The 23,500-nt window shown below is 44.5% G+C and overlaps 2 protein-coding genes across 9 annotated transcripts; both read right to left on the bottom strand.

The window, feature by feature from the left end:
- Nucleotides 1-5,446: 5,446 nt before the first annotated feature.
- On the bottom strand, nt 5,447-16,511 carry ldlrap1a (low density lipoprotein receptor adaptor protein 1a). Of its 8 annotated transcripts, XM_077008488.1 has the most exons (10): nt 15,781-16,098; nt 10,831-10,973; nt 10,552-10,664; nt 10,277-10,391; nt 9,888-9,960; nt 9,455-9,502; nt 8,718-8,830; nt 8,389-8,423; nt 6,784-6,815; nt 5,447-6,110 (listed from the first exon to the last, which is right to left on the bottom strand). In XM_077008488.1, exons 1-10 carry the CDS (start codon nt 15,860-15,862, stop codon nt 6,070-6,072), a joined length of 795 nt encoding a protein of 264 aa, XP_076864603.1. In that variant the 5' UTR covers nt 15,863-16,098; the 3' UTR covers nt 5,447-6,069. The 8 variants fall into 8 exon arrangements, 5 of the variants coding, with proteins under 5 accessions (XP_076864603.1, XP_076864602.1, XP_076864601.1 ...); XM_077008487.1 differs by having other exon boundaries at nt 5,447-6,815; nt 15,781-16,099; XM_077008486.1 differs by lacking the exon at nt 6,784-6,815 and having other exon boundaries at nt 15,781-16,094.
- Nucleotides 16,455-23,497, bottom strand: maco1a (macoilin 1a). Its single transcript, XM_077008483.1, has 11 exons — nt 23,238-23,497; nt 22,785-22,926; nt 22,471-22,597; nt 21,319-21,442; nt 20,954-21,123; nt 20,070-20,571; nt 19,766-19,924; nt 19,267-19,449; nt 18,722-18,842; nt 18,268-18,442; nt 16,455-18,149 (listed from the first exon to the last, which is right to left on the bottom strand). The coding sequence occupies exons 1-11, from the start codon at nt 23,315-23,317 to the stop codon at nt 17,947-17,949; spliced, it is 1,986 nt and encodes a 661-aa protein (XP_076864598.1). The 5' UTR covers nt 23,318-23,497; the 3' UTR covers nt 16,455-17,946.
- Between the last annotated feature and the right edge of the window lie 3 nt (nt 23,498-23,500).

Genomic DNA, 23,500 nt, shown 5'->3' with positions numbered 1-23,500 from the left:
GTGCAGTGGGATTTCACTCCATAAGCACTTTCCTGCTCTCAGGGCCTCCAAGAAAACACTCAGAACATCGATAACACGATAACTGGCTCTGAACTTCATCTGCTGTTGTTTCTGCTGAATCGCACCGTTCGGATCAGCGTCTCACACCGCGATACATTTAAGGAATATTCATATATTAATACGGTGTTACAAATGTCTAAATTGTGGCTAAATCGCGGGCTCGTCGTACGCGATAGCCACGTGCGTCGCGCGCTGTACAGTGTAATGCACAGCCTAATGTAGAGTACAAGTTGTTTTGTTCCTCATGGTTAATACGGTCACTAGCATAAAGTGTCACCGCTAATATGCTTCTGCTGTGATGGTGTGGCTACAGTAGAAAAGCAGGGGCCTTTGCTCAAGGCATTACTGTAACATCCAGCGTCTCCTTCAAAGCCTTCAGTCTTCAGTTCCCCCGCCGCTCATTTAGAAGTTCTCATGGACCGTGTTGTTTTTTGCTTTTGACAGTTTAAGTGAACTGCTGAGGTAAGGGAGTAGCCTGGAGCAGACAGTCACTACTCTATGCACAGATGGGCTTGTCAGTTACGACACGGTCTCTGATGAGGCCGCTGTCCTTACCAGTGAGACTCCAGGGAGAAACGAGCAGGTCTTCAGTCGCCAGGCAGCAATAACGAGACGTGTTTCACGCAGCTCCACCAGCCCGCGAGGAAGCGATTGGTCTCATTAAAGACGTCAAACGCGTACATATTGTATGTTCAGAACATTTGCGACCGCAACCGATACTGCGTTATTAGAACCGTAATACGTATATATGCATTTAGACTCGGTATTAATGATTCTGGTCAGATCGCAGTCCAAGAATTGTTCTTTAAAAGCTTTTCGACAATATAGAACACCCCAAACACAAAGGACAATAAGTAATTATGTTTACTCTTGATCCAACTGTGATATTCAGTTTGTTTGTTTTTGTATTTTTGCTATTTGTTTGTTTTTCATTGGCGGAAGCCCGATCGCCCAAGTGTGGATCGTAGGTTAGGCAGCCATTGGTATTCTGCTCCCTAGTAGCTTAGATTGATGACGGTGTTAATCAAGAGAGCTGAAGGGTACCTGAAGGGATCCTAGCGCAATTAAACATCCCCCTGTCCAGACTGATGGCCATTAGCTCCTCATCTCCATCACCATGGTGACAGCCTAACAGACTGTCCTCTCACTCTGTGGTTGTCCCCTAGTCGTGTCCGGGCCTCCGTGTTTCATGCCACTCCGCTGCCAGAGCCCGAGACCCGATCCTTCTACTTTAATGACTCATAATTAACCTTGGTCACGGGGGAGGGAGCAGGAGGCCTGCTGGGTGAAAAATAGCTGGTATCAATATTGTGTCTGGGCAGCTTACATCAGAGAACTAAAGTGGGGGGTGGAGGGGGGGGGGTCATGCTCTGTTCTTCACACTAGTTCCCGCACCAAGCAAACGAGATGACACAGCACACCTAGAGGTCATTGTGGCTCTGGCTGCAGCAGGGGCCCAAAGCAACGTCACTCTGACCACAGTCATGGTCAGCCTGTCACACCCGCTCCTGAACCACACCCAGAGGGGCGGGGCAGACGACTGAACCGCCCCACCATCACTGCATGCCGGGCACTTACGTTGCATTTCAAACCTGGTCTCCAGAACGGCTTTTGCGAAAACACCCACATATCATCCTATACTTCTACAGTAGGTTTGGAACTTATCCAGCTCTTTTGAAAGCCTTCCACAGCGAAACTATCAAAATCAAAAGAGCAACCACGCCTGGTGCTCAGTAAACGTAATGGAAACATCTCTCTTCAGTGCTAGCCATTCCTAAGCAGCAGTTTCAAAGCTCCTGCAGATGTAAGGGGAGGAACTTGAGGAAGTGCTCCTGACTGGCCCTTCTTTTAATCATTATTTAGTGTGACTGCTTTATTTTTGCAACAGTAATTTACTTTTTTTAGTTACATTTTTAAATTTGTAAATAAATGTAGTTAAAACAGGTATTTTTGTTACTGTCCACGAGTACAAGCCACAAAGAACACACACACACAAATCTAAAATGCGTTGCCATGAACAGAATTAAAACACCATGATGTCTAACAACTTTATATTACAGAGAACTGAATCCCGTCACAATACAAATGAGATGCTTTGTATACACCATAGATACATCTACAATTAGATATGTCCTGTAATTTAGAGAAATTTATGAATCTGTCATGCACATCAAGTAAATCAACATTGACCAATTTACTGTATCATGACAGCTGTAATAAAGGAAAACAAAAAAGCATTTATTTATCATTTTGGAGGCAAAATGAAAAGTGGCAAAGCGTGGTTATGTTAAATAAAGAAAACATCTTTTGCTAACCAAATGCACATTAAAAGTATAAGCAGTCCTACAACGCTACTTGTCCATTCAAAATCATAGCTAATATCCAATCACATAAACATCTATAAGCCAACTAGCAGTCTAGTTATATGTAGAGGCACCATAGGCCTGTATTCATTGAGACTTATACATTAATCTAATGGACTTGTATTTGTGATGATGGTTTGATGACCGGTGTAAAGTTCACATCTGGTGTTGAGTTCTTGCTTTCATTTTCTGCTCTGTGGCATTAGTCAACCTACATATAGATATACATTAATAGAAGTTTAACATGACAATGTTAAAACCACAATCAGAGATGCACAATGATGATTTGACAACAAAAGAATTAGACAAACCACCCCACCCCCCCACAAAAAGACACACCTAGCAAGAGTTGTGGACACAAGGACATTCTTGATGCTTTCAAATTTTTTATCACTGACGAACCACAGTGCCAAAAGCCTTTCTGCTTTTGATTTTCAAGTTTTCAAATAAGACATAGTCTACCGTCATACCAAATGGCTTTCACAAATTTCTGATTATGGCTTTAAGATGTGAAGTTTTAAGAAGACATTTCTTGTACATATATCTGTTGTGGTTACTTCTATAGCATTCCCGATAGCCCAGTAGGCCGACTGATAAACTAGGATACTAAGCCTTAACGCACCTACAAGAGGGTGATGCTAATAATGCAAATGGTGGAATTTACAGAAGATGCATTTAAGCATAATCGAGACGGTCATGAATATCACGTTCCACTGATCTACTAGGACGCATGGACTTGAGTACAGGTGGGATGTTTCATGTAAATCACCGAGAGTACGTTCATTGTTGTTCTTAAATCAATGCTTCATGAGGGCTAGCATGTTTCTGCTATTCTATACAAAATTATACAATTTATATGGATTAAAAACATAAATGTCTACTTATGTACTGCCACAATGACAATAAAGTACTGAATATTTTCCAAAGGGTTGAGTCCTGTTTTGTTTTGTTGTTCTTGAATATACAGGATTAGTATACAGTACAAATGCCATCACTCACCTCCTCACAACTGAAGCTATGCTAAAACAAAAATCAGACAAGGGATGCAAATAGAGCCTAGCATTTTTAAAGGGCTCAAAATATGTCTTACAATTACACCTTTAATTTTGCTATTCTACTTTTCTTACCAATATTCATGTCACACTATATGACAGATCAGTGTGCTTGGCAGAGAGAGGAGACTTGGGTGAGCGTTGGCAGGTGTGCTGGACAGACGGGCTGTGAGGAGAGACACCCAGACACCACGTCCAGCTGGACGGGCTTGAGTCCCCAGCCATGGGTGGATGGCGAATGTGATTTATTTTTTCTAGCGTGTGCAAAGCAGATGAGTCTGGCGCGTTCACCAATGGACGGTGAGGAAATCTGATGGATTAAAAGACTCTGGCTGAAGTCTCTGGCTTCTCTGGTCAGTTGGCGAGTGAGTGTGACATATTAGTTGAAGAATGAAAGTCTAGACAAACATTTGGAGTGGACAGAAGAAACCAGGAGGCTGACTACTCTCTCCACACTGATTTACTGAGACACAGGAGGCTTTGAATTCTTCTGGTATTACAAACACTCATCTCTCCATCACTGCCATCGGTGTTCCTAAAGCAACCGTCAAATGTTGCGTTGCCAGATTGTGATCGACGCGGTAAAGATTTGCACTTAAGGCATGTTTCCGTGTGAGGATCCTCATGGTTGCAGCATCAATAAAGCCTGCCCTTCAGCTCTGCCTGGAGATCAAAATCATTTGCCTGCGATGCGCACACACACACACACACACACACACACACACGAGGCGTGCATTTACATCAGATTTGTGGCCTACATGAGGAACCATGCGACAGGGGAAAAAAACCCCAGGATATTCGATGACGCAGACACGCACGGAGAATGCCTTTAAAGCAGAACAATAAGTGATGGGTGATGCATATTTCAATGAACAAATAAGACATCCATCATTATTCCAACCTTGACCGATCAGTCTCTCAAAACGCTGCAACCCACAGAACAGCAGGTCCGCTAGCAGACACACACAAACACACCCACAGACACGTGCGCTCAGAGCATCCTGTCCAGGTCTTTCTGCATCATCCCACCCCTGCCCGAGACGCGTGTGCTTTAATATCAGCAGTAGCTATACAGGAGGCCACAGCACCAGTCCCTGTGTGCTCAGCAACATTACGCATGCTACACAAATCAATAAGTGGATAATTACATTACATGCACGTCACTGCAGATCGACGGGGGAAAAAAAAACTGCTCGGATTTGAACGAGGTGCGGATGCAGGTTTCTAATAACAAGCATGACAGGAATGCTGGAGGCAGGGGAGTTCTAGAGAGCCAGCGTGTGTGTGTGTGTGAATGTTGGCGCAGGCGTGTAGCTGATCCGGGGCCCTGTGCCTCCCACACGTTTTCAGACACGTTTTTTTATTCTCGATGTAGACTCGGCGTGCATGTGTGTAAGCCAACGTGTCATAAGTCCTCTGGAGGACCGCACGTCTTGTGGCCCAACGCCCCCTGCACTGGGCTCAGACTTGTGCGAACACACACAGCTTGTGAGATTCATCCTGACAACTTACTTAGACAACATGCATTATTTAATATGACTGTTCCGCAGAGGCAGGCCTGTCTGCTACTGAAATAGCATGAAAGGAACATGCAGAAATAGCAGAAACAATAATTTAGCGATTTATAAGTCTTCACCACAAAAGAAATGAAGAACAGATATATAGATAAACACAACATTTATATAACATTTATATATAAATGTTTTGCAGGTCTAACACAGCCACCGAGATGGAGACCTATCTTTTACAGGCACTGGGGATATGGCACAGTAAACCATGATAAACCATGATACTGCATCACACACACACACTTTACATAGACCAGAGCAGGTAGGTAAGTAGGTATGCACACACACACATCGAGTTATGCAGTGTGTGAGAAACAGAAATATCTTTTGGATTGACTGTGAAAATGCTGCCCTCTCCTGGTTTGAAAATGTATCCCAAGACACACACACACACACACACACGTATGATTCATACATTTATTAAGTTTACATACAAACATTACTCTACATCTGGAGGTGTCACTGAATTAAGTGATCATGGTAAGCACCACGGACCAAGCACTTCAGATCAGTGCGGAATTGAGTTGAGCTTAAACTAAATCAAATCTCATCCCTCTTAGCTTCTCTCCAAATAGATGCATAGATCTAATGAGTCTGTTCAAGATTGAAAAAAATCCCTCCCAAACATACAAATGAAATTCTGTCATTTTGGATTGTCACATGGAAATCATTTTAATTCTGTAGGTTATACATTAAATACAAACTAAAGTAAACAAAGTGAAACACAAAGTGAAAAACACACTTTTCATAAACTCTGTGAATGTGGAATAATTGTAGAAAAAACTCTACAACAGACTGCACTGCTTTAGAACGAGCGTTTGCCTCGGCCGGGGAGATCGGACTGAACGAGACCTGTTCACACTGGTCAGACTGTCCCTTTAGATCCTGTGATCCTTTAGATCCTGTGATCCATTTCATCAAACAGGTGCTGCTCCTCTAGTCTCTCTCAGTGGTCCATGTGGTCAGCTCTAGGTACGTTTGCGTTGACCTTGTCGGTGTCTGGGTTGCAGCCACAGCCCAGAGAGGTCAGCCCAACGTCCAGGACCTGAGTACGGGCCTCCGCAAATCTAGGAGACAGACACGCACGTGGGACTGAGAACACTCTCCACTGATGGTGGTACAGATATAAATCACTAAAACATAAAAATAAGCTATTATTGAGAAAATTATGAATGAGTACAGCTATATGGTTATTGCTATGTTATTCACTAAGGTTAATGTAATCACAGTCAGACTATTACTAAGGAGTGTTTTCTAAGAAAATGTGCGTGCTAAGGTTGGGGTGGAGGACCCTACAGTCTTAAATACAGGGTCAGACAAGCACTCATTACTGCATCTTTATTACATGTTCTTCTAAAGCAAGAACATACAATAATAAACATTTGCTGAATAAGGTGAGTGACATGTACTCACACCCACATAAGATATACACAAAAAGGCAACAGCAGTCCGATTATGTAACTTGGGGGGGGCATTGAAAAGAATAAAATGTAACGGAAAAATGTCTATAGTGGCTCAAGGGCTCCAGCGTGATAAACAGGACGTGACAGAGCCCGTGTAACCAAAGAGAAAAAAAAAATGGATGGAGCTCGAAAAGTTTGGTATTCGAAAATTGGGTCGGGGAGGCTGGGGTGGGATGCACACTAGATTAATAGAGAACATGGTACGAGGACGGGTGATGTCAGTGGGTCAGAGGTCAAGCAGGACCGGACTGGGTAGAACTACAGAACCATTTATTACCTGGAGAATACTCATAGTTCTCCAAACTGCAGCTACAGACAGAGAGAGTGAAACAGTTAAGGGTGCACATAAGCTGCACATAATCATGCTCTTTACCACTTCGAAAGTCTCCTAAAACAATTCATAGAGAAAAGGCAACATATTTATTGTAGGAAAGGCAACATATTTAAGACTCTAAAGGCTTAGAATGTCATTTCAGCCTGCAGTAACTGATACTGTACCAGGAGAAGAGCTTTAGCTGAACAGCTGACATTGACCTTATAAGCCACGTCGATATCCCGAAGGCACCTTACACCTTCTGGTACAGTCACTGATCCTACAGGCCTACGGGTGTACTACATACCTGTGTACAAGTTCAGATTGTACATGTTGTCAGGCACCTTCTACCGCTTAAACCTGTCCATGACTACAGGGCCATATCTGGCTGCATCCCACCTGAGTGGCAAACCACTGACCACAGCAACGAGGCTGGTATCACTACGCCTAGAACAGTGGGCCGCAGGGCAGCTGACAACGAGGCTGGTATCACTACGCCTAGAACAGTGGGCCGCAGGGCAGCTGACAACGAGGCTGGTATCACTACGCCTAGAACAGTGGGCCGCAGGGCAGCTGACAATGAGGGTGGTATCACTACGCCTAGAACAGTGGGCCGCAGGGCAGCTGACAATGAGGGTGGTATCACTACGCCTAGAACAGTGGGCCGCAGGGCAGCTGACAATGAGGCTGGTATCACTACGCCTAGAACAGTGGGCCGCAGGGCAGCTGACAAACGATCAGTTCTGAAGTGTAGCTGCGGCTATACGCAGGTGCTGTAGGTCACCGAGCTCCTATTAAGGTCGACTATAAGGGCTGGTGCAATGAAGTGTTCATTAAGTGGTCTTAATGAAGTGTATTAGACAAAAGACGACACTGGATAAGTTCACTAGTATTGTCTCATCACATCAGCAGGAGACAAGAGACACACTAGGCTGCTGGTATAACTGCTAACAAAGCTGCTTGGGAGCCATTTCTAGTGGCGATAGAAATATTTGTAATGGTGGTTTCAAGAATTGTAAATTTCTTTGACATCTGGTTGTTTGGAACAAGAAGCAGCCATCAAATGTATAAAGTAACTTTTTTGTTAAGTCAGTTTTTTTTTCCTGTTTGGAATAAACATTTCGGCTTGTGTTGGCTTTATCTGAGAAACTGCTTTAATCAAACTTTGCACTGACTTGTACTCTAACATATTTACTCCGCCACATCAGTAAAGCATAAGGTTCTTCATCAAAATGTCAAAGTAGCCCTCTAAGCAGACTTTTATTTTGATTGAGGGAATGAACCCAAAACACCACAGCCTACTAGTTTGTGCTCACTGACAAACGTCACACTGGGTCCATTAACCAGTAGCCACAGGAGGCCGTGCAGCACAAACCCAGACATAATATTTCAAAACCGACATTTCCGATCTGTGCCGTCCAATCTGGGTGCCACTGGTACACTGAAGTCAGAAATCACCGGGAGGTTATCTGTGCGCTCTTTCATTCTCACAAGGACATGCTATTCGGCCCTCAGGGAGACAGTGAAGACTGCGGCAGGACGTCACGGGACGAGAGCGGTGGGGTTTACCTAGAAAAGGCTTCATCCAGAGCGTCATCCTTTTCCTGTTAAAAACGGACATTAAAGTGATGTTAAAATCACGTCGTAGCTAGAGTACTGCACAGCTGCACTTACTCCCTGCCGTTCCAGCACAACCGATCCGACTCCTCGAGGGCTCGAGAATTAGCTCGTGACGGAGAGGTGCGATCAAGACGCCACAGTTGCCACTTAGAATCACTGTTCACGGTCAGATACATGAATATCCTGAAGTACGCGAGTTCAGAGCCGTTACAGTACGATGACGTTCCCTGAAGGAACAGGCCAAACAGTTTGTGAGTGATGAAATGACAGGATCTTACCCGGACGGTGTTGTTGTTGTCAGGCTCGGTTAAATGGTTCGCCCGGTTGTCAATATTCTCAATAACCGTGTTGGGAAAGTCCGCAAAATCCAAAAGGTTTCCTGTCTCTGCGTCTACAACCCAGTAGATGTGGACCATCTTAAATGGAGCTTGATTTCTGTACTCATCACCTCCCCACGTGTCCTTGAACCAGGGCACTGTATCATCTCAGAAGTGTCAATTGGATTAAAAAGACCTCCTATAGACTTTCAATTGGATTAAAAAGACCTCCTATAGACTTTCAGGGCACTTAATAATGGATCATAAAACCCCAATTTATCTCTTATTCTTATTCTAAAGTGGTGACATGTATCTGATTAACCTTTTCTAAAGAAATATTACATGTAATCTTGCTATTCAGAGCTGAATTTTCGCTTAGTGCTAGCTGGCTACAAATAAATCAGCCAGGCTGGGTAAATGATACATTTATGGTTGGATATCAGGAGCACTGAAAGAAAACAAGCAAGTATTGGACGCAAGTTTAAAAGGAAGCTGAACTTTAAATGGCCCTTTCACAAAGTAACATTTGTCATTTTATTTTAATCAAGCAAACGCATTTCCAACAGTATGAAAAATGATCACAACATTTACCTTGAATCTGAAAATACTGCATGTAAACAATATTAATACCCCCAGTGATGAATATATAGTGTGTATACTATATGCAGTGCGTGTATGATTAGGTCATTTAGACTGACCATTACGGGTTTCCACAGCACATCCTGGTTTCAACTGCTGTTCTTTCTCTGATAGAAATGAGACAAGACAGGAGATGAGAGGGAATGAAGATAATCAAACATACAGTCCACTGAAACATGCAATAGAGTAAACAGGTCAGAAATGTATGTCCATTTCAAAAAGTTTCCATTAAAAAAATGTTGAGGGAATCCAATTGCGCCTATAACAAGAAAATCAGATCTTAGCAGGATGACTACAGCCCTCTTAAAAGCTCAACGGTATCAGTGGTCTTCATTTCAAAGGCTCCCTCAGGTGGACACTCAAGACTTCTGCTCAGTCCAAACGATAAGATCTCAGACTGAAATGGGTCCATCAGCCAGACGGAGGAGCCTGGGGGCTGTGGCTGGTGTGGACAGCCAACAGTGGCACTATGAGAGGCACGTTGTGGTATACCTTCTTTGGCGAGCTGCCATAGTTCAAAGGCCACTCTGAAAGCCTGGGCCACGGTGAGCGTTACCGCCTGCGCCTGCAAGAGCAAGAAAGGTGAATGCGAGTAACACCACCACCGTAAGAGAGATCAGACCCCCTCCATTTTGCCTCGACTAAACAGTGATGCGATAAACTTCACACAAATGATGAAACATCACGGAAGGAGGAGACAAGACCTCATCTTGAACCAGGCAAAATTGTAGTCCGTGTAGACAAAACAAAAAAGCACGTATCCCTCCCTCTTGTTTGTTTAACGCAGCTTGGGACTGACCAAGCCTACCTCTGGAATGATGTACTGGGTTCACAGGAAAAGCTAAACTGTGCAACCAAACAAAAACCCCCATCCCACTCACCACTTTCCTCTTGGCACAGAGGAACGCGTGGCACTCCAGAGTCTCGTTGTGTTGGTTCTGAGCGATGTAAGCAAACACCTTGTCATGTATTTTGTCTGCAGTGCAATACGATATTCTGCAAAACAAACGGGGGGGGCGCCGAAAAGGGTCGAAGCTAAAACTGCGTGTCGAAGTAAAATTTGTTCCGCGTGCAACATTAGCATTAGCGCTGATCTAGGATCAGCAGAGAGGCCATGCACATGAGCTTGCTTTAATGGAGAAGGAGGGACATTCACCTGTATATTGAGATGCTCTCAATCACTTGATTGGACACGGTGTTGTACAGCAGGATTCCCTGAGGTGAGACCTTTAGAGCCACTTTGGGAGGCTTCCTTCCACTTGCTTTAGACTAAGACCATACAATGTGCAGTGAAAGAAAAAATAATAAAAAAAATGTTCGACAATATGGGGAAAGAATGATAAACAGGATTATGAATAAAAGAGAGTGAAGTGTAACCAATTTATATCAACTGGAACTTGGAAATACAAATGGGAAGCTCCAGTTCATAACTTACTGTAGCGATGATCCTCTTGACAGCAGCAGCTGACAGGTCCTCGCCTTTGGGCTGGTCCACAAGGGTCATTCCCAAGTGTCGCAGGTTAAAGGTCATGCCCTCCAGGAGGGTCTCCCTGGTGTCAGTCCAGTTCTCTGGAAGCTCTGGGGGGGGGGGGAAGAACCAGGTCAAAGTTTATGATGCAAGGTCAAACAGCTGCATGAACAACCTTTGAACTAATGCACAGGGGAAGACCCAGGCAGCATGGACAAGCACCTTCTGAAACGGTACTGACAGTTTAATGTAAGCTGAGTTTTAGATGCATGGCTTCTTGTAAACCATGCATAAAAAAAAAATCAGACTCCTCCAGCATACAAATAAATATTCACAGGGACTGTACTGATGTCCTTGATGTCTTCGTGCCAAACCCCCTCTTTTCCCAAAAAGATGTTACAAATTTGAAGCTCAGAGATGGGCAGTGGTTGGCACACCCAGAGCAGTTCTAAACCTGCAGGAGGAACGTTCTGTCTGATTAGGAGTCGGAGTTGCTGAGCCTGTGATTATGAGGCAGAATGGAGTTTTGAAATACAACGATAAGCCATGATAAGGATCAGGTAAAAAGACACAAGTCTGAACACATTTTCCGCTACCAGGGAAAAGCTACTTCTTTGCTGAATCATTGAACTCTCTTTCCAATTCAACTGCCTGTGTTTTTTTACTTCAGCCATTATACAGTTGGTAAAGAAGGACCAGTTCAATGAACCCCCCCCCCCCCCCCCAAAAAAAAAAACCCTAAAACAAAATATAACACAACAACAGGCCACAGACCAGCTGACCCATTCAAAGTAAACATGGAAATCAACTATGGGACTGGTTAACAGTTGGACTACAGTGGATTGTTGATCAACAGTGGGCCTAGTTCTTACTTTATATATAATTATATTGAATCTTAAAACCCAGACACTATATTTTGAATAAAAATTCATGCCATGCCAAGAGCAGCATCCTTTAAAAGAACTGATGGGATTTGGTAATGTATTAGCTAGTTTAAATCACTTTGTCTCATTTATTCTAAGTTTTAAGTCGCACACAGAGATAAGGGGTAAAACTGTAGTGTCTCACCCTGGTAATAACACTTACTATACCTCACAGTCCTGACTGAATTACTACTGCTCATTATTTGTCCTGTCAATACAGATAGAGAAAGAGCATGAAAGAGAATTAAACTTTAAGCATGATTTACAGCCCTCTGCCGGCACCAAAACTTTTCTTAATACTTTAAGGACATTGAGAGAAGACTATTCTGTGTAATTTACCAGCCTACGGCTCACAAAATAATACACCTCGGGGGAGTTTATTCATGATCGTCCTCCAAACTTCAGAAGGCTTCCTCGGAACCACATAAATAAAGCGAGCCAGCCATAATAGCACACATAGAGTGATGGGCAATCTCGCCAAAACGCTGATTAGTGAGACACCCAGAAGCCCTTAGTCACCGTGGAAACCTCTACTTTACTTGAATGATGCTACCGGGAGCCATGAACAAACACACCCATTCTGAACTCTACCCTGTACTCTCAAACAGAGGAAGTGATGTCAGAGTACGCCAGGTGTTCCTGGACAAGAAAGGACAGAGCTGTAAAGGGCAGCCGTCACAGTTGGTACTGGTTTGGTGAAATAACAGAAATGCTTTCATGCACAAGATCGTTTTGAATGATTTTTTTTGCAAGGCTTTGACCTCTTGACTCGTCTCAGTCTAGAACAGAGTAAACAGGAAATGCCTCACAACAGGAAAAACAAATAAAAGAGATCAGTTACCGTCAAATTTAAGACACTTAGAATATTTTGTCTGACATCTCACAAAACAGGCCTGATTGTGGGACTAAAGTCTAAGTTTTATGCATTCTATTTTAGGAAATAAAAGCACTCAGAGTTTTAAAGGTCCTCCAAATTTCTATGGGACTTACATCTATATACTGCTTTGAACAACTTGACTACAGAACTATCGTTATAAAATAATACTTTTCAAATTAACTTCAATAACACATTTACTATATTGCACCTACATGAAAATATGACTTCAATATGACTGCAAAATGCCCAGACAGTTCTAAAAGAAAGATCTTATAGAGCAGCACGTGCTAGTAAGTCGTTTCAAGTCTCTAAAACGTGAGGAGTGAAATATCGAATGGCCCCGCAACTAAATGAACCTGTTGGAAAAGACAGGACACCTGCTGATGCCATACATGCACCAGAGTGTTTAGTATGAGCAGGACACACACACAAGAAACGCGGAGCTCTAGTTGTAAATCGTACCTCTCCAGAAGCACCATAAACGCCCACTCAGGCCATTCTAAAGCATCCCACATTTGCAGCAAATGATAGTTTCTCATTTGAGGTGTGTGACTTTGGCGCCTTGGAAGGGCAAACACCCTCCCTCTTTCCATCTTAATGAGAAATCATTTCTAGAAGACAGCAGCTAAACGGCACATTAAGCAGACAGGGACATGGTTTAAAAGGACGCCCAGGTGAATGGGGAGCAACAGGGCATGAGGCGCCGTTTGGCCTTCTCTCGGACGGCGAGAGTGATGGGACAGGACTCTTATTAATATAAGCTGTCCACACGCATTGAAAGATCATTGGTTCTGAAGAAAAATAAAATGGGTGTGTGTGTGGAGGGGTAAACACAGGGCATATAAAAAATGAAGACCTCTGTAAAATAAATAAAAGAAATAGTAAGTATTTACATGAAAAAAAAATATACCCCTAGACAAATTGAGATTTCTTCAACCTTGAATGTGAAACTACAACTTATGTTTAACTTATAAAATCAAGCCAAAAAGCTAACAAAAACCAAAAAGATTTTAAGGTTAAAAAAGCCTTACAAGGGATTGAAGGATGGAGGAAATATTCTCCTTTATAACAGAGGATTCGATTATTGTCAACACAGCCACATCACATTTAAAATAATGTCAAATAATATTCTATACCTGCCATCAATTTAATTGATGCCTATATATTGAATTCCATTCACCTGATCGTTTCAGGTGTTTCTCCAAGTTTCTTGGTCATGGTCCAAAAAGAACATACACAGCATTAATAGAACTCATTGTTCAAAAGTATTGATATAGATGGTTTCAAAAGATTTACTAAGGCATTAGATATACCATAGATCACAGCAACGACAAACAGTGACATTACCAAAAACAGGACGTCGCTCAAATTCCATCAGAAGCCCAGGAGAAAGCTGGTCAGGAAGTCAGCCAAAAGGCTTACGGCCATGTTAAATGATCTGCAAGAAGTTCTGCCAAGGGAACCGGGTAAGGGTAGCAAGATGGCGCCCTCTTCCACTTTAAAGGTCACCCAAATGTAGATGGACTCTGGACAGAAGTGCATCCAGTTTCCCAAAACCACAGGGGAAACTTTATGGTCTGCTGAGACCGTGGGTGAATGTATTAGCCATAACTCCAAAACAGATGTTTTGATGCCAAAAAAAGAGATACCAAAAGAACCACAGATCCACAGTTAAGTATAGTGGGGGAATCTCTGTGGCCGCTTTCTGTAGCTAAAACTAGGGCAGGGATGAGGGTGGAGGGGAGAGCTGAAAATACCAGCTGACTTTAATCATCTGAACGCTGAAGAGGAACTTGAGTATGACAATGCAAATCATACATCCAAATCAGTAAAAGAACAGATTCACCAAAAAATTATACTTTTGAAATAAACCAACACCTGAATCCAAGTGAAAGTCTGTGAAGTGTCCTGAAGAGGGCAGTGTACAAGAGATTTCATGGACCTACAAAGTTCCTATTGTGAAGATTGGGGAAACATTGTGGTTAATCAAAACTCTTACATGGAGAGTGCAGTAATGAAACGGATTCAGACTTGGTACTTTAAAGTATTGGTTTAGAGTGGTGTACAAGATTATTATAGGTTATCTGTTCCTACAATATTTGTACCTATATGCAATCTATACATTCAAAGGAGAACACAATCTCATTGAAGGTGGTTGGAAAAAAGCTTGCATCATTTTAGTTTACATAAACTACCATTTTCACAGGGGTGTGCACACATTAAAACTGAAATGGTACAGAAAACCGCAGGCTACACTACTCACCCATTTGGCATTATACAGTGGATATAAAGCAAGACTCCTTACTTAAGGGTTTTTAGGGAGCCGTACACAAGTAGAAGGTGCTCCAGAGTGCTTGAACTTGGCTGTAAGCTTGAATGACGGGCCTCAAATGCCTTGTCCTGGCATTCCAGGCTTGTTGTCATAGTATTAAGTAGAATACCCAGCCACAAACTCACTCTTGTGGTTCAGAGAACTTTGAAGTTCCCTCTGTGTGAGCAAGGGTGTTGCAAATCCTTTCAGGAGGTTACAGGCAGTCAACTCCGCTGGAGTTATACAGTAACTGAGCCGGGGGTATGAATCAATATACGTTCTTATTGAGTTACATATACAGCACTCCTCTGGTCTTTTGACACTGGTCAACTGTAATTGTTTGCCATTTACTGAAGGTGTTCTAGTAAATGCAGGAGTGACTACAGAGTTGCTGGAGGAAAATATACATTTGATATGTATAAATGAGATGTATAAATTAAGGTCAGTACTAACATTTCCCCCCAAACATGCCAAAGGCTTCCCTGTACCCAACACAAAATATACAAGTTTACACTACATAATAACTGGCAGGGGATAAAGCTGGGAACTACCCAACTGCAACTAAAATATTTTAAGCACCCGTTTCTACGAATGGCTAATCCTTCACGAAATCAAGTTGAAGCCATAGTTTTAAAACAAAGCAGAATGTTGCAAAGCACCAGCTGTCAATAAATAAATAAATAAAAATAAAAACATCTGGTATTTGAAGCAGTGATGTAAAACCTCTAGCCTAAATGGTACGTATGCGTGTTTGTAAACAACGAAATTAGACTGACACCCGAAATACTGGGCAGAAATATACTCACTTTGGTGCTTACCAGCACTCCACGACTGTTGGACACGACCTGGACTGCGAATAGCCCGCTTGGCCGACTTCAAAACGTCCATTCTGGTGTTAAATTGTAGCTCGGGTGTAAGAGGCACATTTGAAGGTTCGCTGGCTCATAAAAGTCCTCTCAACTTTGTTGCTGTTCTTATTTCAGCCTCCGACTGGGCGGAGTTATATCTGTCAATCACAAAACCCTGCTCGTGTCGTAAAACCATCGTTTTTTCCGCTTAAAAATATATATATTTTAAATAAACGATTTAACCAAAACACGTGGCTTGAAATGTGATTCTATGTGAATAATTTAAGCGTCGGACCCACTAACAGGGTTGGAGATATCGAGTTATTCGTTTATAGCGCCCCCATCTGGCTGCTAGAACAAAGAACATCTACCGACGAAGACCTCACAAGAAGACTAAACCTTATGTGGAAATGTTCACCTTCTTGAATTTTAGTCTATCGCTAAAAATCAGTTTACATAGCACATATGTAAAAATAAGTTTACATAGCACATATAAAGGTCAGTCTAAAAAATCAGGTGAAGAGCATATCAAGAAGACCATTTGAACTGAACTTTCAGGAGCTTAAGGATACTCACCATAAGTAACTATACACGAACATGCTCTGAAAAGAGAAAATAGAGGACAAAATAACAACTGCTTTCTTCTTTACTCTCCAAAGTTTACAAAAAAAAAAGAGACCCAATACAACACCATTGCAATCCACTGAATACTAAAAAGAAAAAAAAAGAGTAAAAAATACGGGGAACACTAAAATATTCAACATCATTCAAATTATCCCTGTTGCACAACTAGATCAAATCCAGATAAGTGTGCGGCGTGACTCAGATCAGTCGAAAATGCAAGTTTTTTGTTAGGAAAGATTTCTGTTAGTAATAGGTGCTGTGGCCATAGTGCATTAGTCAAGGGGTTCCTCGTTCTGATGTCCCTCTAATAATAAGGAGGGGTTTTTTTTCGGTAAATAAAACACTGCAATAATTTTGCAATGTTCCAATGTCGTAAACAAACCAGTAGCTATTCCCAGGTAAAAAGAAATTTGGAGGGCCAATGACAAGTAAAAAAAAAAGTCATAATTCTTTGACATCTGCCATTTTTAGGCAATCAAAACAAACACTGGTGGAGGTGATTAACAGCAGTACTGTCAGGCGAGTGGTCACGTGACAGGGTCATCCATTCAAGTTGATTGAGAGAACAACTTCCGGGTCGAAGGTGAAGCTTTAAAACAGAAGAAGGTTCAAGGCACTGTGTAAAACAAGGTGAAAATATCAGCTACCGACACGTTCGTATGTTCAGCATATTATTTAAACTCTACTGCAATTTGGTCCAGTAATAAAGAGGATTTGCATTGACCGCAAAATACAACATTCCCGAATATTTATGCAGCATGTAATCAACAAATACAACGTACAGATCAGCCTGTAAACCTCATCTTCAACTCCAGCATCTCCCTACATGGAACACAGGGGAACTCCAGAATAGTTAAAACCAACACAGCATTGGGGAAGAATGGATTATTTCAATTTTTTCCAAAATTGAACCTAACCAATTACAAGTCTTTATCTGTACTGAAATACTTTTGTTTCAAAGAAGGGAACTTACAATACTATGGTCATGATCAAACATGCTCTTTCAACAGGCAGAACATACGGATAAACAAAATGTATCTGATCACAAATACTCTCATCTCATGGTAATTAAAAAAAACCCAAACATGGTGACATTTCCTTTTGTTTTACATTCATTCAATTTATGGATTTAAAAAAATGCCTTTATTCTTGGCACTTAAAGTTCCTTGTTTTTTTAACACATAAGTGGGGCAGAAAGAGGCTTCTGTTCATCGAAAGATCGCACGACCTCATAAGACAGGGCCAGACAAGCACCACAGGCAGCAGTGCCTTAAACACCAAAAATAGTTTAGCTGAGCCTGGTGAAAGCTTTATAAAAATAATCATGACATCCAAACTGGGCGGTTTTGGTCAGTGGGACATCCTTTTTCTAACCCTCTTTAAACCAAAAAACAAGGTCGACTATTTTTGACCAGGGGGGGTGTAAAACACTCTCGAGAGGTACACATACTGAGCTTGGTCAATTTAGAGAACCGAAACCGGAGGAGACGGAAGGAGTCTTCACTTGTTCAGCGGCTGGTACACGGAGGCATTGGGGTCCAGACTAGAGGGGCTGGTGTCCATGAACTTGGACGAATAGTGAGGTGCCACTGGACTCATGCTGTTGGGCTCGGCAGAATACGCAATACTGGGCATTACGGCCATGACCTCGGCTATCTTCTGCTTCAGCTCCTTTATCTCCTGGTCCTTCTGCAGGATCTGACCTGCACACAGATGTGTTCAAAAAGGAACCGTGAGTGTGTTTGTGTGTGTGAGAGAGAGACATCAGAACAAAGACGGGATTATGTGACACTGAATCAGTCGACGAGGGACAGGAGGGACCTTGTGCAATCTCTAGCTGCCTTTTGGCATCGCCCAGCGCGGAGAAGAGATCTAGCTTGATCCTGGTCTCAGCACTAAGGCTGTTCTCCAGGTGCTGGGTTTTATCCTGCATGGCCGACAGGGCAGACATGAGGACCTCTGTGTCCTTCTCATTCTCCTTATACTTGTGCAACTCCTGCAACGGAGAAAGAAGAGAGAAACCTCTGCTTCAACAGTCTGGAGGGGAAAATGTTAACCACCAGACTCAGATACCCAGAAACTCTGGAAGTTACTGAGTTAGCCCTGCTACTCAAACATAGCCCTATCTAGAAGGAGCTAACTGAAAACAGCTCATTTTAAAGTCAAAACGTCTACATACACAGCCTCGTAACAGGGTGGGCATGTGGGCGTCTCCCACCTCGACCGGCGTTATTACAGGTGAAAGGGGGCGGAGCTCCAGCGGAGAGACGCTCACCTGCGCTTTGCCCTCCAGCTCCCGGAGCTGCTCCTCTTTAAACTTCACGTCGTGGGAGAGCTTCTTGCACTCGGACTCCAGCTCACGTATGCGGTTCCTGAGGGAGTCTGTGCACTCTCCTCTGCGGGGTGAGAAGACACGGGGAGTCTCGCACCGCAAGACACACAGAAGCGCAGGACTCGACCGACGGGGTGAAGCCGAAAGGCGTGACGGAGCGGAGGCGGTATCGGTTCAGCTTTCAGAGGGGTCAATGGGCTTCGTAGGCGTTTCCCCAAACTCACGAAAGGTTACGTCTTGTATCAGAACACACTAAAAAGGTCTCGCATTAGTTACACATTAGTTACACAACCCAAACAGCCTCGCACGGTTCGTCTGTATTTGTACGGCATAATCCGTATACTTCACTGCATATTTTCAGATTTGTACTGGACTTCAAGACTGGTGTGAACTTGTGAGCACAACCAATGCATAGGTGGTAGAAGGCAAGAGGTCCTACCAGGACCGAGCCCCGTGGGCCGGCCTGCCGAGCCGTGCATGGGTCCTACCTGGAGGCGGCTGCCATGGCGATGGCGCGGGCAGCTGTGGCCTCCTCCAGCTTCTTCCTCTTCTTCTCCTCCGCCAGCTGTTTCTCCACCGCTGCCCTCGCCTCCTGCTCCACCTTCAGACGCTTCTCCAGCTGGGCGATGGTTTGCCGGTCCTTCTGCTTGGCCTGCACTGCGTTATGAAGCCTGACACACACACACACACAGTTTTCTACAGGTGATGACAGTAAAGATAACCCCAGAGCATCAAAGCATGCAGAATGTAAAGGAAACCAGAGAGCACTTTTAAAGTGATGAAGATCTTTTTAATCCAGTGTGCTGAAGTCCTGGACACCTGCCACCCTGCGGAGGTCTAAACTCCAGTCTAAACGCACTGAGCTCCAACATCTGACGTGGCAGAAGGTGTTTTCTTGCATACGTCTGACAGGGGTTGGAACCAAGTTCTACGTGGCAGTACATCTCTAGGACCAGAACCAGGACGGGTGTTTTGGAGCGTACTCACTTGTTCTGAAGCAGCTCGTTCTCCTGGCGGAGCTGGCTGAGCTCGGAGCGCATGTTCCTCTCCACGCTGCCCAAGGAACCGATCTGACCGCGCAGGTCCTGCTCCAGCTGACGGCTGGCCTGCAGGTCCGCCTTCAGCTTCTTCACGTCCTGCTCCAGGCTACGCCGGCACACAGCACAACATGGTCCGTTCACAACCACCATCAAGAAAAAAAAAATACCCCAAAAACAAACAAACAACAACAACAAAAAGACTTTTACGTGCGGTTTTGTGAGCTGGAGGGAGCGAGCTGGACGCCTCTTACCGCACTAAAGCGTCCGGCTTACTGAGCTGGTTGTTGGGTATGCAGTTCTCCGTCGGATCTCGATGGCTAGCAGCGGTTTTCCCCACACCCTTCTGCTTCCTCTCATTCCTGTTGGACGAGGAGGAGGAGGGCACGCTGCCATTGGTGGAACTGTGGCTGCGAGGGGAGGAGTTTTTGTAATGTTTGGAGGAGGGACCTCCTCCCACGCTGCCCAGATCCTCCTTCTGCAGCAGGTTCTCCGCGCTGCCCCCGAGCTCATTGTTCAGTCTCTTGCTGCTCAAGTGGTTTTCCATGTATTCAATGTCTTGCAGCTTAGAGTCCACAGTTTGCAAGATGTTGTTGTTTATTCCTATGCTGTGCTGTTTCTTGGCCTCCCTCCCGCCCTCCCTGCCCCGGTCTCGGGGCTCCAGCTCTGAGAAGGAGATGGGAAGTTTCTTGGTGGTACCAGTGCCATTCTGGGCCACCAGCGTTGCCTCCGTCTCCAACGTGCCTTTAGACGCAGCTGAAGAGAGACAGAGGGACAGATAAATCTGGAGAGACATTTTCCCCAATGGCTGTGTTTTCCTCTCTGCTAATTACCAGTTACTAATGTGAACGCAGAAATAAGCTCATGCATTATCATGGATTATTATTACTTTTCTAACTCTGGGAAAATAATTCACTTCTAGATACTGGCAACCGTATCGAAGGCACTGGCAGGACAACGCGTAAAACCAACGGTGCTCAAAGATCATCGTCCCTCGAGTTCTGGCCTCCGTGTCTCCTCCGATTCACACTTCCTCCCACTAAACCGATGGGCATTCGTGCGAGATTTAAGTCTCGGTCGGTGGCCAAGAGGGTCGATGAGCGGCGGGGGCCCACGGGTCTGTTTACGCGCCCCTCACCTTCCTCCGCCTCCCTCTCCTGCCTCTGCTGGTCGGGCGGCAGGGCCTGCTGGAGCAGCTGCATGTAGAACTCGTTCTCCTTCTGCACCTCTTTCTGCTTGCGCAGGCGTAGCTTGTAGCTGACGTAGCTCTTGAAGCCGAAGCCCAGCGTCACCACGGGGTAGCCGATGCTGCCGCGGGAAAGACAGACAAGACACGTCAGGGAGCAAGCAGCGTGTCTTTCTCCAGCTTTGAGGTGTAATAAACAAACGAAAAGGGAACGGTCGTGCGCGTGAAGCCCCGAAACGACGTATCGCACGCGGAAGCGCGTTAAACACGCGGTTCGGTACGTGAACGAGTGAGCCGGTCGTGTCAGAACTGGATACCAGTGAGCCGCAAACGGACGACACAGTCCGACGTGGAAATTCTTCAGGTCTTTGAATCTGATGGCTGCTTCGATGTAGACGAAGAGGATCCACAAAGAGACTGTGGGCAGACACACTCCTCGCTCTGAGGAGGCGCGCACACACACACACACACACACACACACACACACACACACACACACACACACACACACACCATTAGTCATTTTTTAATTCCCTGTATGATCAGAGATTTCAATTTCCCCATCACAGTGTCCTTGTTCCAACGGTCACAAGGACAACACTGACAATGCTAGGAAACTTTGGACAAAAACTACTTGTTAAAACTCTTCATTTGCTGTTTTCCCCCCTTTAAAAGTAAGCTAGACAAAAGTCCTCTTCCTCATATAGATAACTATCAGAATGAGTGTACCCATTCCTCCTGAAACATAAACTTAACCACTTGACATATCTGAGCAGTGGATGACTTCCAAAGCTACCAGGGGGAGGGGGGGGGTACAGAAGAGCTACCTCAGTCTGAACCCCGAGCTGCCTCAGTCTGAACCCCGGGCTGCCTCAGTCTGAACCCCGGGCTGCCTCAGTCTGAACCCCGGGCTGCCTCAGTCTGAACCCCGGGCTGCCTCAGTCTGAACCCCGGGCTGCCTCAGTCTGAATTCAGCTCTTCCCCACCTCTACCATATCCATCAGCATTATTTCTAGGTTCCTAATCTCGGTAACAAGTTCTCAGGCATCCTGCCAGCATTCTCTGTTGCTGGGACTGGCTAGGGGCTCTAGACCAGCAGTGGGCAGCAGTGGGGAACCCCCAACCCAGGGAGAAGTGTCTCAGGAATAAGAAACCATCCCTCAACCACATTACCCTCCACACCCTCAGGAACCCTAAGGCTGTGCTGAAAATCACAACAAGGGCCTGCAAAACAACTCAGCAACCCCTCGTTCATAAAGGATTCTGTTCTTTTTGTGCTACCTTTAATTATAGGCCAAATATTAAAAAAAAAAACATAATAAATATGTACTACTACAGTTTGTGGGTAAGTCTAAAATAAAAAGATTCTTATTATTGCAGCTATTTTGATGCAGTTAGCTTTGCATTTCAGGAAAAAAAAATCCTTGAAAATGAACAAATTCAAGTTCAAGTTGAAATCCTTAACCTACCTGTGTGCCATACATACTGCACCCAAACATACGTGCTGGCAGCAAAAAACAGCCACTGCATAGGGATGAACAGGAGGCATATGATGTCTGAAGTGAACGCCACGCAAACAAAGAACACGGAGAACGCCTGAAGGACAGAAAGAGAAGCAGGCAGACGTGTAAACCCACACGCATCTGCTATATTAATTTTAATGCAATTAAAAGGGGAAAAAAAGTCTTTGAACACATTTCACATCTAGAAAACAAGTACAGGTCATCTCTGGAGTTTAATGAACTGAACGTTTTGTTAAAGGGGGTGGGAAGATGATGCTTACCAGTCCCTGGTATCTAAAGGAGTCATACACACTCCTGATGAAGAGCCAGAATGGCCATAAGTATTCGAACCGGAACTCCAGCACGAAGTCTGCCAGCAGCACCAGAGCCCACACCAGCAGGAACTTCAGGTAGAGGAAGGTACTGTCAAACAAGGGCGATGGACCAGTTAAGACTCGCGTGCACGGACCATTGCTTTGTAAAACAATAGGAAATGGCACAAATAAACATCACGCGCATACATCATCATGGCAGAAGCAACATTTCTGTAATGAAGACCCATGAAGCTCAGACACATCCAGCTCCACGGGTCACCCAGCTCGGCCATCTTAAGCCCTCCAGCCGTGCCTGACAGCTGGGACACGAGGTGGAGGACAGTAGGAGCGGAACACGGCGGTCCAGCGCGGTCAGAACCGGGCCGTGCTCTATTGGACCCGTCCCGTCCCCACCAGTACCTGCTGTGAATGCCCTCGGCGATACGGCTCCGTTTCAACGGCCGACGGAGTTTACTGCAGTCCGCATTGCGCCGCTTCATTCTCCCCCGCTTCGGTTCGGACGCGTTCTTCCACCCGTCGTACGCGGACGGAACGTCACGCGCTCGGTCCTAACACTCGCGCGCGTCGCTCTCCAAACGCAAGGACGTCATTATTGTTGTTGTTGTTATTGTTGTACCTCGGCTAGAAAACAAAGGAATAAATAAAAACACTTCTGTCACAGG

The sequence above is a fragment of the Brachyhypopomus gauderio genome, chromosome 6 (assembly GCF_052324685.1).
Source record: "Brachyhypopomus gauderio isolate BG-103 chromosome 6, BGAUD_0.2, whole genome shotgun sequence".
NCBI classification, from domain to species: domain Eukaryota; kingdom Metazoa; phylum Chordata; class Actinopteri; order Gymnotiformes; family Hypopomidae; genus Brachyhypopomus; species Brachyhypopomus gauderio.
The sequence above is the reverse complement of the archived record's forward strand: the minus strand, read 5'-3'. Positions and strand labels throughout refer to the sequence as shown.